Source organism: Haliotis cracherodii, unplaced genomic scaffold, assembly GCF_022045235.1.
Source record: "Haliotis cracherodii isolate W230 unplaced genomic scaffold, xgHalCrac1.p SCAF_18, whole genome shotgun sequence".
In the NCBI taxonomy this organism is placed as follows: domain Eukaryota; kingdom Metazoa; phylum Mollusca; class Gastropoda; order Lepetellida; family Haliotidae; genus Haliotis; species Haliotis cracherodii.
Window position 1 is genome coordinate 11269514 of NW_027266273.1, and position 14200 is coordinate 11283713.

General features: G+C 40.6%; 1 protein-coding gene across 1 annotated transcript in view; it reads left to right on the forward strand.

Annotated features, from left to right (window-relative positions):
- The first annotated feature begins 9415 nt into the window (after positions 1 to 9415).
- The window catches only part of LOC139466037 (asialoglycoprotein receptor 1-like), a 28377-nt gene continuing 23592 nt past the window's right edge, over positions 9416 to 14200 (forward strand). Inside the window, exons 1-2 of the mRNA XM_071248054.1 lie at positions 9416 to 9485; positions 11092 to 11123. Coding sequence (XP_071104155.1) covers positions 9416 to 9485; positions 11092 to 11123 — 102 coding nt within the window. The remainder of the gene's footprint in view (positions 9486 to 11091; positions 11124 to 14200) is intronic.

Below are 14200 nucleotides of genomic sequence, written 5' to 3' on the forward strand. Positions count from 1 at the left end.
CCTATGGCACTGGACAATGGCACGCCACAAGGCAGCATCATAAGCCCAACCCTGTTTAATATCATGATCAATGATCTTTTTGACCATGTCAACTCTCCTACCCAAACTTCTAAGTTCGCTGATGACGGAGCAATATGGGTAAAGCACAGAGATATCTCACAAATCAGAAAAAAACTCCAGTCAGCCCTGGACGGAGTAGATCAATGGTGCAATAAATGGGGATTCACCCTTTCAAGTGAAAAAACGGTTGGAGTTCTATTCAAACGCCGGGGGAAAGATGCTATGATACCCCGTGTCTCCATAAAAGGCAAACCTATCAAATTCGAAAAATCTGCAATATTTCTTGGAGTTATCCTTGATCAACACCTCACTTGGCGCAAGCATATAGAATATGTGGAAAACAGATGTCAAAAAGACCTGAACGTATTACGGGCAATTTCAGGCACATCTTGGGGCACATCGAGGGACACTCAGCTGGACCTCTACAAAGCTCTTATCAGATCAAAAATTGACTATGGTTGTGAGGCTTTTCACTCAGCATCAAATACTGTCTTGAGGCGCCTAGACAGAATACAATACAAAGCCCTAATGCTGGCCACAGGCGCAGCGACAGGCACCTCACTAGAAGCACTACAAGTAGAAACAGGAGAACTCCCATTGAAACTAAGAAGAGAGCAGGCAATATTATCGTTCTGGGGACGAACATCAAACCCTTTGGTTAAAATGATATGGCAAGACAAAAACGCTCGAGATGAAGCCCTAGCTCGAAAAAATCCCTCACTAAAGCCATCTGGGATATTAGTGCGTGAACTCATTCGAAGTCACAATTGCGATGACATTCAGCCTCCAGAAAGTCACTACAAAGGGTTACACCCTCCCTGGACTTTACAAACTCCCAAAGTTGACACTGCTTTAACATCAGAAGTCACTAAAAGAGAAAACCCAACCCTACTACGATCAGTAGCTATCACTAAAATTCAAACTACCTGGGACAGCTGGGCCCATATATACACTGATGGATCCAAGAATCCTATCAACAACAGTGCTGGTTACGGGATCCATATCCACAGCTCCAAACCCCAAGCATATTCAGTTCGCTTGCCTGATGGTCAGTTAGTATTCACGGCTGAATTGGAGGCAATTCATCATGCACTCAAACTCATACCGGAACTCCCGGAAGCAAAGGCAGTCGTCCTATCAGACTCACTAAGTGCACTTCAGGCCATCAGTGGGAGAAACTCAAACTCCAGGCCAAACACAGTCAAAAATATTCTATACGAATATACAAAACTATCGGACCAAGGGCAACAGGTGGAGCTGTGTTGGATCCCCTCTCACATAGATATTCATGGAAATGAAAAAGCAGACTCACTGGCGAAGCTAGCTCTAGACAAAGCGGATATACAGCCTATTCCCTTTAGTAAACTAGAGATAAAAAGCAAAATCAAAGCCTCCATAGCAAAAAGATGGCAAGCCGAATGGGACGCAAGTAAGATCGGCAGATGGCTATACAAAATTCAACCCAAGGTCCAACAAAAGCCAAACTCATACTCAAATGAAAGGAAAATTGAAACTGCTATCTCACGCCTCAGACTTGGTCACAAAAAGCACTATGACAAGGTTTGCTCATCTTGCAATCAGGCTGAAACCATTGACCACCTGTTACTAGAATGTCAAGACCATGCCCCAGCCCGGGCTAGGTTAAAACAAGAATTTCAGTTAGATCCGCTATCTGTCATAGATCTCCTAAAGCCAAGAGATGCAATAGCGAAGGCCAAACTAACTCTATTTCTGAGAGATGGACAGCTGCTCGAACGTATATAAACAGAGCAGCCAAGGATAAAAATGAAAGCATATCAATATAAGAAAATAGAAATCATATCAATGCAAAAACAGAAATTATGTGAACACCGAAATCACAATAGATATGTGAACCCTTCTCACACACAGGAGTCCCAAAGAGGGACAGGTCAGCCGAAATTGCCTAGGCAGAAGGCGACCTCTTAAACACCTAATGCAACAACATTATCTATTCAGCATCAAATACTGTCTTGAGGCGCCGAGACAGAATACAATACAAAGCCCTAATGCTGGCCACAGGCGCAGCGACAGGCACCTCACTAGAAGCACTACAAGCAGAAACAGGAGAACTCCCATTGAAACTAAGAAGAGAGCAGGCAATATTATCGTTCTGGGGACGAACACATCAAACCCTTTGGTTAAAAAGATATGGCAAGACAAAAACACTCGAGATGAAGCCCTAACTCGAAAAAATCCCTCACTAAAGCCATCTGGGATATTAGTACGTGAACTCATTCGAAGTCACAATTACGATGACATTCAGCCTCCAGAAAGTCACTACAAAGGGTTACACCCTCCCTGGACTTTACGAACTCCCAAAGTTGACACTGCTTTAACATCAGAAGTCACTAAAAGAGAAAACCCAACCCTACTACGATCAGTAGCTATCACTAAAATTCAATCTACCTGGGACAGCTGGGCCCATATATACACTGATGGATCCAAGAATCCTATCAACAACAGTGCTGGTTACGGGATCCATATCCACAGCTCCAAACCCCAAGCACATTCAGTTCGCTTGCCTGATGGTCAGTCAGTATTCACGGCTGAATTGGAGGCAATTCATCATGCACTCAAACTCATACCGGAACTCCCGGAAGCAAAGGCAGTCGTCCTATCAGACTCGCTAAGTGCACTTCAGGCCATCAGTGGGAGAAACTCAAACTCCAGGCCAAACACAGTCAACAATATTCTATACGAATATACACAACTATCGGACCAAGGGCAACAGGTGGAGCTGTGTTGGATACCCTCTCACATAGATATTCATGGAAATGAAAAAGCAGACTCACTGGCGAAGCTAGCTCTAGACAAAGCGGATATACAGCCTATTCCCTTTAGTAAACTAGAGATAAAAAGCAAAAGCAAAGCCTCCATAGCAAAAAGATGGCAAGCCCAATGGGACGCAAGTAAGATCGGCAGATGGCTATACAAAATTCAACCCAAGGTCCAACAAAAGCCAAACATACTCAAATGAAAGGAAAATTGAAACTGCTATCTCACGCCTCAGACTTGGTCACAAAAAGCACTATGACAAGGTTTGTTCATCTTGCAATCAGGCTGAAACCATTGACCACCTGTTACTAGAATGTCAAGACCATGCCCCAGCCCGGGCTAGGTTAAAACAAGAATTTCAGTTAGATCCGCTATCTGTCATAGATCTCCTAAAGCCAAGAGATGCAATAGCGAAGGCCAAACTAACTCTATTTCTGAGAGATGGACAGCTGCTCGAACGTATATAAACAGAGCAGCCAAGGATAAAAATGAAATCATATCAATATAAGAAAATAGAAATCATATCAATGCAAAAACAGAAATTATGTGAACACCGAACTCACAATAGATATGTGAACCCTTCTCACACACAGAAGGGACAGGTCAGCCGAAATTGCCTAGGCAGAAGGCGACCTCTTAAACACCTAATGCAACAACAACATTTATCTATGTCCAAAATGGCTAATGCACAAGTTCGAATGACCATGGTTGATACCGTGTGAGGTGGTCAGCACTTGTTTTATGAGGGATTCAAGTTTCGTTGTAAGAAAACGGTCCGTGAGAAGAAGTATTGGAACTGCGTTGTTGCTGCCTGCATAGCGTCGGTGATCACTGAAAACGGCATTCTTCAAGCGGCTTTGCAGGTTAGAAAATAATGCACACACAGAAAACCATCCTGTTCACATTTGAGCCAAGTCTTTACCCTGTTCCCCATAGTGTACAGATTGGTAGCAGAATGATGAGTCCTGGCAGCCACAAGTAGTGGAAGTTACATGAACTGTCCCCAGTCTATAATTGAACAACCTGGATGAAATGGTGTTCGTGAAATTGTTGCTGGTTCCAGAAATGTGAAATATAGCACATTTTGGCAAATTGTTTTTTGTCTGAGAACGTTCCTTAAATTTAAGGCATCAATTCCCTTGTGTGAAAATTCCAAAATTAGAAACATGCGGTCTTTCTCTGGTATATTGGTGTCTATTTAGGGATGAAAATCGCATCATGAATATGATTTGCACACACCAGGTTTGGTCAAAACACCTATCAGGAGATACTTTCTGTCTTTCAAGATAACCATGCTAAGCTATCCGATCTGAACTGTTGGTCAAAAGAAAAATCAACTTGAAAATCGGATTTCACCAAAAACTTACAAACGTTATAAAAAGGTTACGAGACTGAAAATAGTCGCTGAAACGCTTCAAACTTTCGGTCCAAAACACATCTATAACACCATTATCAAATACATCTCCATCGATTTACCATTTCTTGTTTGTTTCGTATTTAGCCACCATCATACATGAGTGTATACTTCCTTTGCCCGACACTTTATTCACTGAAGACGTTGAGTCTCATATCTTTGAGTCTTACCATAGCACAAAACAGTGGTAGGAATAATTGATTGAGGTATGACGACGTTCTGGTGTTACTTTCACATATAAGTACTCTTGCAATGTAAAAACTGTGTTTTGAATGTAAACATACAAAAAAGCGACGAAATCCTTTCCATATTCATAAGAAATCTATGCCAAAAACAGTCGATTGTACAATACTTACTGTATCATGAGCATGTGTTTATGAATCACTATCAAACAGGGGGCGGTCGGGTAGCCTAGTGGTTAAAGCGTTCGCTCGTCACGCCGAAGACCCGGGTTCGAATTCCCGACATGGGTACAATGTGTGAAGCCCATTTCTGGTGTCCTCCGCCATGATATTGCTGGAATATTGCTAAAAGCGGCGTAAAACCATATTCACTCACTATCAGACAACGATGATATCAGGTGTTTGTGAGCGTATATTGTGAGCGTATCCTGCCCCACGGATGGCACCCGTCACAAACACATGCAAGGTAAGTCAATTGTTCACCTGAAGAAAAAAAACACTGGAACATAAAACGTTTTCAAAGTTTTGCGGAGATCTAAAAATATTAAGGAACGTGTTTAACTCCTAGCCGAATACACATTTGGTGTGTTCTATCTAAACACATGAAATGAGCTTTCGTCTCACAATTTACCAATAATTTACAACTTAAATATGTTTTAATAAAGTGCATATCATTTGGCATTGAGTCAAATATGTATACGATGTATAACAATTATGTATTGAAATTAGATGTGCAAATCAGATTCACAAGCACTTTCAAAACACATCTATCACCAGTACAACTCGGTACAATATCAACATAAAATATGAATATTAATATAAAAATGTTCATAAATGTGTTATGACTAATATTAGTTCTCTCATACAGTTGAAGTAAGCTGACAATGAAAATATTTGATTACTGCGATAGACCTTTAAGGTTTTTTGTGTTTGTTTCTTTGTTTATGTGTTGTTCAACGCCGCACTCAGCAATATTCCAGCTATATGACGGCGGTATGTAAATAACTGAGTCTGGACCAGACAGTCCTGTGATTGATATCATGAGCATCGATCCACGCAACTGGAATGCGATGACATGCATCAAGCAAGTCAGCGAGGCTGACCACCCGATCTCGTTAGCCGCCTCTTACGACAAGCATAGTCGCTGTTTTTTGTGACCCCCCCCCCCCCCCCAAACACACACACACACACCACCAACCCACTCACCACTCCGCCCATGTTTAGCTGTTAAACACAAACCTAAACGTGTTAAAATATTGGATAAGGAACGTGTTTAAGATTTAAATACATTAATTTACAGTGTGCGTTTCAAAGTAGACACAATTTATGGATAACAACTCCTTCTTTTTACTTTAATGGCGTCGTGTCGGTATAGATACTTTTACCGTTGTCAAGAAAAGTGTTCAAATTGTCTTTACTTGACAACGGTACAAGGATCTATACAAACACATCCGTCAACTTCCAGGAAATACCAATCAAACAATTCAATGTGCGTCGAAGGTTCGAATCAGATACGCCCACAGTATGATCCGATCAGTACCCTGTTAGTTGTTTAAACAAGGGGGCAAAAGCCTGCATGCATCCCTGTAGGAACGTCTTATAATATTGCATGATTCTCATTATTCATAGTCTTTGCAACACAAAACATACTCTATTGCTATGAATAATTCGTATCATCTGGGTTATAATTACAAACTCGTTCAGCAAAACGAAACGCAGTGAAAGAAACACGAAAAATCAATACAAAACTTGACATTGAATTCAATGGCGACTATCGATCATTGGTCGATTGCCATTAAGAACGAACGGTATGAGGGGGAAATCATTGCAGTTAATCAACGGGTGTCTGTAAGAGTACAAGAGAGATGGGTGCGGGTGTATATACGTTGTTCTGCCTGTTAACAATCAGTTCTGTGTATTGGTAAGTATATGAATACTATTTCACGCACTCGATCAAATATTGTGTATATTTCTGCTCTGGAAATTAATTTGAACTTTAACGTCCACTTATATGCATGTCTTGTTTGCCTAAAAGTATGTAATGCTCACTGCTATAAGATGTTTTCAGACCCGTGTAGATCCGGGATAGAATTGGAATTCAGGAACCGATGCTTGTCTTGAGAGGAGACTAACGGGATCGGGTGGTCAGGCTCGCTGACTTGGTTGATCAAGGCAGCGAGTCTGACAACTCGATCCCGTTAGTCGCCTCTTACGACAAGCATAGTCGCCTTTTATGGCAAGCATGGGTTGCAGGAGACCTATTCTACCCCGGAACTGCACGTCAAATTGTGTGCATCAGTTGAAATAGCCAAAACTTTATATTGCGTGAAGATATGTTGAATGAAAAACGTCCTTTGTCATGTGACATACAATGCCAACAAACAACACGTGACCAATAATCAGAGACAGGTCACTCTTCAAAGAGAATCTGACGCAGCATGCTCCCTACCAATGTCGGGATGGTTTCGAAAGGAAGATTGTTGCACTCTTTAGTGAGAGCATTGCTGAGTTCCTGTAGAGTTGCCGGAAGGACAGGGTGTCGTGAGAGACTCGTTCAACACGTGTTCAATAGGGTTGAGGTCCGATGACGTGCTGGCCACTCCAAGCGGACACTGGTCTCCTGCTCTAATTGCGAAGTCAGGTCCGATTGCACCGGCATACATCTCATGTGCACATCCAGAATGTCATCCCTTTAGCGCACACCTGTCATCGTGTCCCGCTGTAGTACATGAAGATCGGTTTTATCAGCTCTACTAATCCCACCCAAAATCATGATCGAGCTCCTTCCATAGCAGTTATGTTCGGCTACGTTGGAATCCTGAAATCTTTCTCCTTGTCTGCGCCACATTCGGACAAAGCTATGTGTAAAGATAGACAGTATCTCGATTCATCAGTGTAAAGAATTGGAGCCCTCTCCTGGTCTGTCCATTTGACGTGACCTTCAGCCCAATCCAAAGGTACCTGCCCGTGATGTCGGGTCAGTGGTATGCGAATGCATACCCTTAGTGACAGGAGACCTGTCTGTCTGAGTAGACACGTTATCGCCACTGGCGTTCCACATGTCATTTCTGAGTGTGGTGGCAGTCACTAAGTGATGATGTCTTGCTGCAATAAGGGGAAACCTGTCTTCCCGATGTGTGATGGAACGCTGTCAACCATCTGCATTGTGCTGGGAAGCTGATCCAAACGTCTGGTATCGAATCCATTACCCTGCTGATCAGCTGTCTATCTGATCACGCTTTGGCTGACACCAAAGACGTTTGCAACACGACATGCTGTTGACTCAGTCTCAAACATGACTACGCATCTGCCTAATTCTTTGGTCGCCAAACGACTTCTTTGCTACTGAGGATGCTCTTATGACCCCTCATCGTCAAATAGTATATTTTTCTCTGATGATGATGTGCAACGATTCTGTCAGGATACATCTAAACACAGGTTTTAAAGCACCCCGTGTATATCGTGCCCATGCCTACATGCCTCTGTCCGTTCATCGTGAAACTGAAGTTCTGCAGGGGTAACCCAATCATTGTGTACCGGAATATTTCAATTTGTATTTGTTGGATGATTTTTGGATATCATCAAAACTTGATCCTTAGCAAACTTTGAGTAGTATATATATATATTTCGTGGCGCACGGGTGTCCCAGTAGTCTAAGGAGCCACAATTCGCAGAGCTATGTCCCGTAGGCATACCAGAGACCTATGATCACGGGTTCGAATCTAGATGACATGCATCCCGCCGGGCTTCCCACATCATTATTCACCCTGTGAATAACTGACGGAGTATTTACAACGGCATAAAACCTTACACACTCACTCACAGTCGGATAGGGGCGGTGTCCCCCGCCGTGATATTGCTGGAATATTGCTGAAAGCGGCGTATAAACCATACTCACTCACTCACTCACAGTCGGGTTCCAGACTACCTGTTTATCTACATGAGTGAGTGAGTGAGTTAATATTTAACGTCACATCGGCAATATTTCAGCCATACCCTGACGAGAAGTTAAATTAAATTAAATATACATATATTTAAACTTTATAAAAACCTGTCATCGAAGGACAGTATGATAACTAGAATATCACAGATAAGATTTAAAACTAGTTGAGAAACATTTAAAAGCAGAAAAAAACAAGTTAACAACACCATATAAAAATGGGCTAGAGATCGTCAGTAACTAAAGGTAGATCACCATACAAGGGACCATGGGGACTTACAGTACCTTTGCTTCCTGCATGGACACTCGCAGGATTTATATCAACCCTTCAGTCACTGGCGATAGTTTACCAGTTAAGCCTTATATTAAATGACAAATTTCTGGCATGCATAACAATACTTTGAATGATTTGGGACTTACATACCCTCTTGGGGGGACAATAATCTTACGCTACTTCAACCCCCGTCGAGGGTACAGCGACTAACCATCTAAGTTATGAATTTGCACTACCAATTTATAAAATAATACATAGAGGATATTTAATGTGTTTTCTCAAATACCACTTTTATCTCATCGAGTGAAGTGGGGAGAGTCTAATATTTTCACGAGTGACGCAGTCACGATTGAAAATATTTGACTCTCCCCACTTCACGAGATGAGATAAAAGTGGTATTTGAGAAAACACATTGAATTTTCCATTTATTATATACATGTCTTATTTTTATTACTTGCAATTTATATATTTTTTCGAAAACAGTGTCTGATAAATTACCAAGTTCTCCCTGTCGCCCCTTTACCACCGCCGTATAAAGGGGGTTTGCGAAAAGAATATAGTTCGTGAATAAAACGAGCCCTGTTAATATATGTTATGCGAAATATATTATTTCATATCGAGTATTAAGTTCCGTGGACATTTTTGTTTGTCATAATTAAACATTCCTGTTTAAAATGAAAACAGAAATCATTTTCAAACAGCGATTATTTTATTGGCGTTGGAATACATAAACAGTTAGTACTGTGACCATGTCGAAAGATCAGCTGAGCGCTCTCCAGGCTTACAAAATCCGTCAAATTGGATCACATTTTCTCACAGGTAAGTATGAAAGTTGACATAAACACATTTATAGAACCCCGAAGATTTTAACTGAAACATTGTTCCTTGCTGTCATGAATTAAATCAGGAAAGTTCAATTCTCGGAAAATTCAAGCGGTCGCTTCTCGCTACGGCGGTACGTCTCGCTGTCGCCTGTTGTGCCTAATGTCTGGCGAGGCATGTCCGGCGCAATAGTGATATTAACATTGTCATAGATGTTATTTCCAGACATCAGACTCGTCAAAAAGTTCCTGTGGTCAGTTGAAGAGAAATTTTGCACCTGCGGTTGATACAGTCGGCATCTGACGTAAACGTAATGTTTTGATTCAGGAGAAAGAAGTTACGGCACCTTGTTTATATCAGTCACTAGTGACTGATATAACTTTTTTTATATCTGTCGTCACTGATAAATTCCAGTATTTCATTCATATGTATATAATAAATTATGCACATCAAAATTTGTGAACAAGTTCGATTCCTTTTAAAAAACCTGATATTAAACGAGAATTAACATCATTAAAAATGTCCTTAATTGTTTTTAACACTGAAATATTTATCCTTATGATGAAAAATTCAATACAGTCAAGCAGGACATGCTTCTTTCGTAAAATGACCTCTGGACTGACAGCCCAAATAGGTGTAACCAATATTTGGTTTAATTTCATGTAATTTATTGATACCTACTTGAGTGTCCCACTTCTTTTGCATCAGATCACGGATGTAAGATCTAATTACAGGTTTATAATCGGTGTAGGGGATTAGAAGTGGTGTCACAGATTTGTTGAGAGCTGCTTTTGCAGCAACATCAGCCATTGTGCTACCAATGATACCAACATGGCTTGGTAACCAACAAAAGACAATGTCATATTGGCCAGTAGCAAGATCATTAATTAATTTGGATTGACGTCTGGGTGACATATTTTTAATCGCCTGAAGGCACGAAAGAGAATCTGAAAAAAATATGAATAAATTTTTATTGTTTAGGTTTAGATTGGTAACTGACAAAAATGCAAATAGGGCTGCAAAAATGGCGTTTGCTTCTGCAGTGAATATGGAACTGTTATCAGGTAATGGTGAAGATATTGTTCTGGATCCAATGACAGTGGCACTAGCAACTGCGCGACCATCCTTGGATCCATCTGTAAATATAGATTTATAAGTGACGTAAATGTTTCTTAGTTGATGGTATTCTTGTTGGTAAATTAATTGGTTAGTATCTGATTTCTTTAGTTTTGTTAATGTCAGGTCTACCTCTGGCTTTACCATTTGCCAAGGAGGAGATGCGAAAAGTTGAGTAGGAGCTATATCTTGGGAGTTTAATATTAAAAGCTGACATAGCAGATTTTATTCTGATTCCAAGTGATGGAGTGAGTGTTGATTTCTTATTGTAACGATCTTCGTAGAGAGGATTGAATATGCATTCACAAGCTGGATTTGACTGATTAGAACATAATTTAGTGAAGATAATTTCAGACGGCGTTGTTTAAGAGAAGGCTCATCTGCTTCTTTATATAGACTGTGAAAGGGAGACGTTCTAAAGGCTCCAAGGCAAAACCTCAGGCCCTGATGATGTATAGTATCTGGTTTTTGTAAATTACTTTTGCAGGCTCCACCATAGACGATGGAGCCATAATCAAGGTTTGAACGGATCAGTGGCCGGTATAAGTGTAAGAGGGTTGTTTGATCCCCTCCCCACTTTAAAACAACTTTCAATAGATCGAGTGCCTTTAGGTATTTAGCTTTAAGGTGTTTAATATGTGGAAGGAAAGTTAAGTGGTTATCAAAAATAAGTCCCAAGAACTTGGCCTCCTGAACAACTTTGATAGGGGTGCCATTCAGAAATAGTTCAGGATCCTTATGTGGCTTATATTTTCTGCAGAAATGTATGCAATGTATTGATTTGGAAAATTTAAACCCTTTTTCTAGACACCACTTGTGAATTTTATTTAGACATAATTATAATTGCCTTTTGTATTGTGTGCATATTTTTACCACGACAAGATATATTAAAATCATCCACAAAACGTGATCCATCAACTGAATCATTTTAAAATGACAAACTGTTAATTTAAATACTGAATAAAGTGACAGACAAAATACTGCCTTGTGGGACACCCTGATCCTGATTATAGTGATCAGACAGGGTTGTACCCGATCGGACTTGAAATTGCCCGTCTGTTAAAAACTGTGACATAAAATGCGGCAGACGGCCTCTTAATCCAAAAAAATGAATATCTTTTAAAATACCATGTTTCCATGTTGTATCGTAAGCTTTTTCTAAGTCGAAAAAGATCGATACAGCACGTTGTCTATGTACAATGGAATTTTTAATGAACAATTCTAAACGCACTAAATGATCGATGGTACTTCTGTTTTTCCGGAAACCACACTGGATATTGGTAAGAAGATCATTTGTTTCCAAGTACCACACTAATCGATGATGTACCATGCGTGCCATAGTTTTACAAACGCAGCTAGTTAGAGATATAGGTCGGTAATTTGATTGATCAGAATGATCCCGCCGAGGTTTGGGTATGGGGATAACAATGGCATTATGCCATGAAGGTGGAAACCTTCGAATATAGTCAACATTGTTTCAAGACATGATCGGGCAAGTGTTTCAGTAGCTGATAATGAATATTATCAGCGCCTGCTGCTGTATCATGAGCTTGCCCTAAGGCAGTATATAGCTCATGTAGTGAAAATACTTCATTGAAATCTTCACCATTATCAGATGTAAAATTTACCTTTTTCTTTTCCTGTTGGAGCTGATATTCTTAAAATTCAGGAACTTAATTTGATGAAGACGCATGTTGAGATAACGTTTTCCCAAGTCTATTGACAATAGCAGTTTTATCAGTCAGTAAAATATCGCCATCCTTCAGATGGTTAACTGTAAAATGTGAACCCTTGCCTTTGATCTTTTTAATCATGTTCCATACCTTGGACATAGGAGTACAAGAGTTTACTTTTGAGACATGGTTTTTCCATGATTGACGTTTATTTTGCTTAAATAGACGTCTTGCTTTGGCATTTGAGATTTTGACAGTGTTTAAATCATGGACAGTTGGATGTTTACGGAAGTATTTCTCCGCCTTCTTACAACATTTCCTAGCTTGTTCGCAAGTATAATCAAACCATGGTTTACGAATGCGTGGGTTGATAGAGGACTTAGGAATTGATTCATCAGCAATTTTATTCAGTTGATCTGGGAACAACTGAATCGGGTTAGTAACATTCTGAAAAGACGTAGGTTGTAATTTATCTTTGCATAAAGATTGAAATAAAAGTCAATCAGCCTTCAAAAAATTCCATCGAGGTGAAGGTGGATCATCAGTGGGATTAATGGGTTTAAGTACGGTGGGGAAATGGTCACTTCCACATAGGTCATCGTGGACTGACCAGGAGAATTCGTTAAACAAAACTGAATCCGTCAGAGACAGATCTAGAGATGATTATGTGCCAGTAGCAGGGTGTTAGTAAGTGTCGGAGTCATCATTAAAGATGCATAGATCATTATCGGAAACGGGGCGGTCGGGTAGCCTAGTGGTTAAAGCGTTCGCTCGTCACGCAGAAGACCCGGGTTCAATTCCCGACATGGGTAAAATGTGTGAAGCCCATTTCTGGTGTCCCCCGCCGTGATATTGCTGGAATATTGCTAAAAGCGGTCTAAAACCATACTCACTCACTCACTCACTCATTATCGGAAACAAAATCCTCGATCACTTTTTCCTTTTGATTAATGATTGCACTTCCCCATAAAGGATTAGGCCCATTTAGATCACCCATGATGACTCAGGGCCTTGGGAGTTGGTCGTATAGATTTTGTAGATCATTTTGCTGAAGATTTGAAGAAGGTGGAATGAATAAGGAGCAAAGTGTGAAGGCAATATGCAGTGTAGGGTTAACTGCAACTGCTTGCAGATTCGTGTCAAGCGGAACAGGACTGTGAACAACGCCCCGCCGCACCAAAATAGTAGCACCTCCAGTAGCTTTATCTACCGGAGGAGTGAAGGAATGATTGGGGAACTATACTGCCTTAATTCAAATGTATCTGTATTTTGTAGGTACGTCTCTTGTAAACAAATTGCTGATGGAATAAAATCTGTTGTTAATAACTGTAGTTCATTAAAATTGTGCATAAGCCCTCTGCAATTCCATTGAGGTACATTTGAATCGTTCATGGTGGTTCCACAGGAGATCGCTCACGTGAACGTGAAGAGGAGTCACAACTATTGTTGTTCTGTGAAGATGGAGTAACATCCATTCAAAGAGTTCAAAGAAGTTGTGAACATCTACAGATGTTTCAGTAGGAGTCGGATCTTAGTTGTAATTTTCCTGTTTTGTTTTTTCTTTTGTTTTCTTGACGTGCCAGTTGATGTTTGTACGGTAGCTGATATTTCTGGAGCTGGTAAAGATTGAGTCAAAGCCTGACTCATAATCTTAAGAGACCCGTGAAGATCCCGGGGTAGAATAGGTCTTCAGCAACCCATGCTTGCCGTAAAAGGCGACTCTGCTTGTCGTAAAAGGCGACTAACGAGATCGGGTGGTCAGGCTCGCTGACTTGGTTGATGCATATCATCGATCTCAATTGTGTGGATCATTGCTCATGATATCAATCACTGGATTGTCTGGTCCAGGCTCGATTATTTACAGGCCTCCGTCATGTAGCTGGAATATTGCTGAGTGTGGCGTTAAACAACAAACCAAATCAT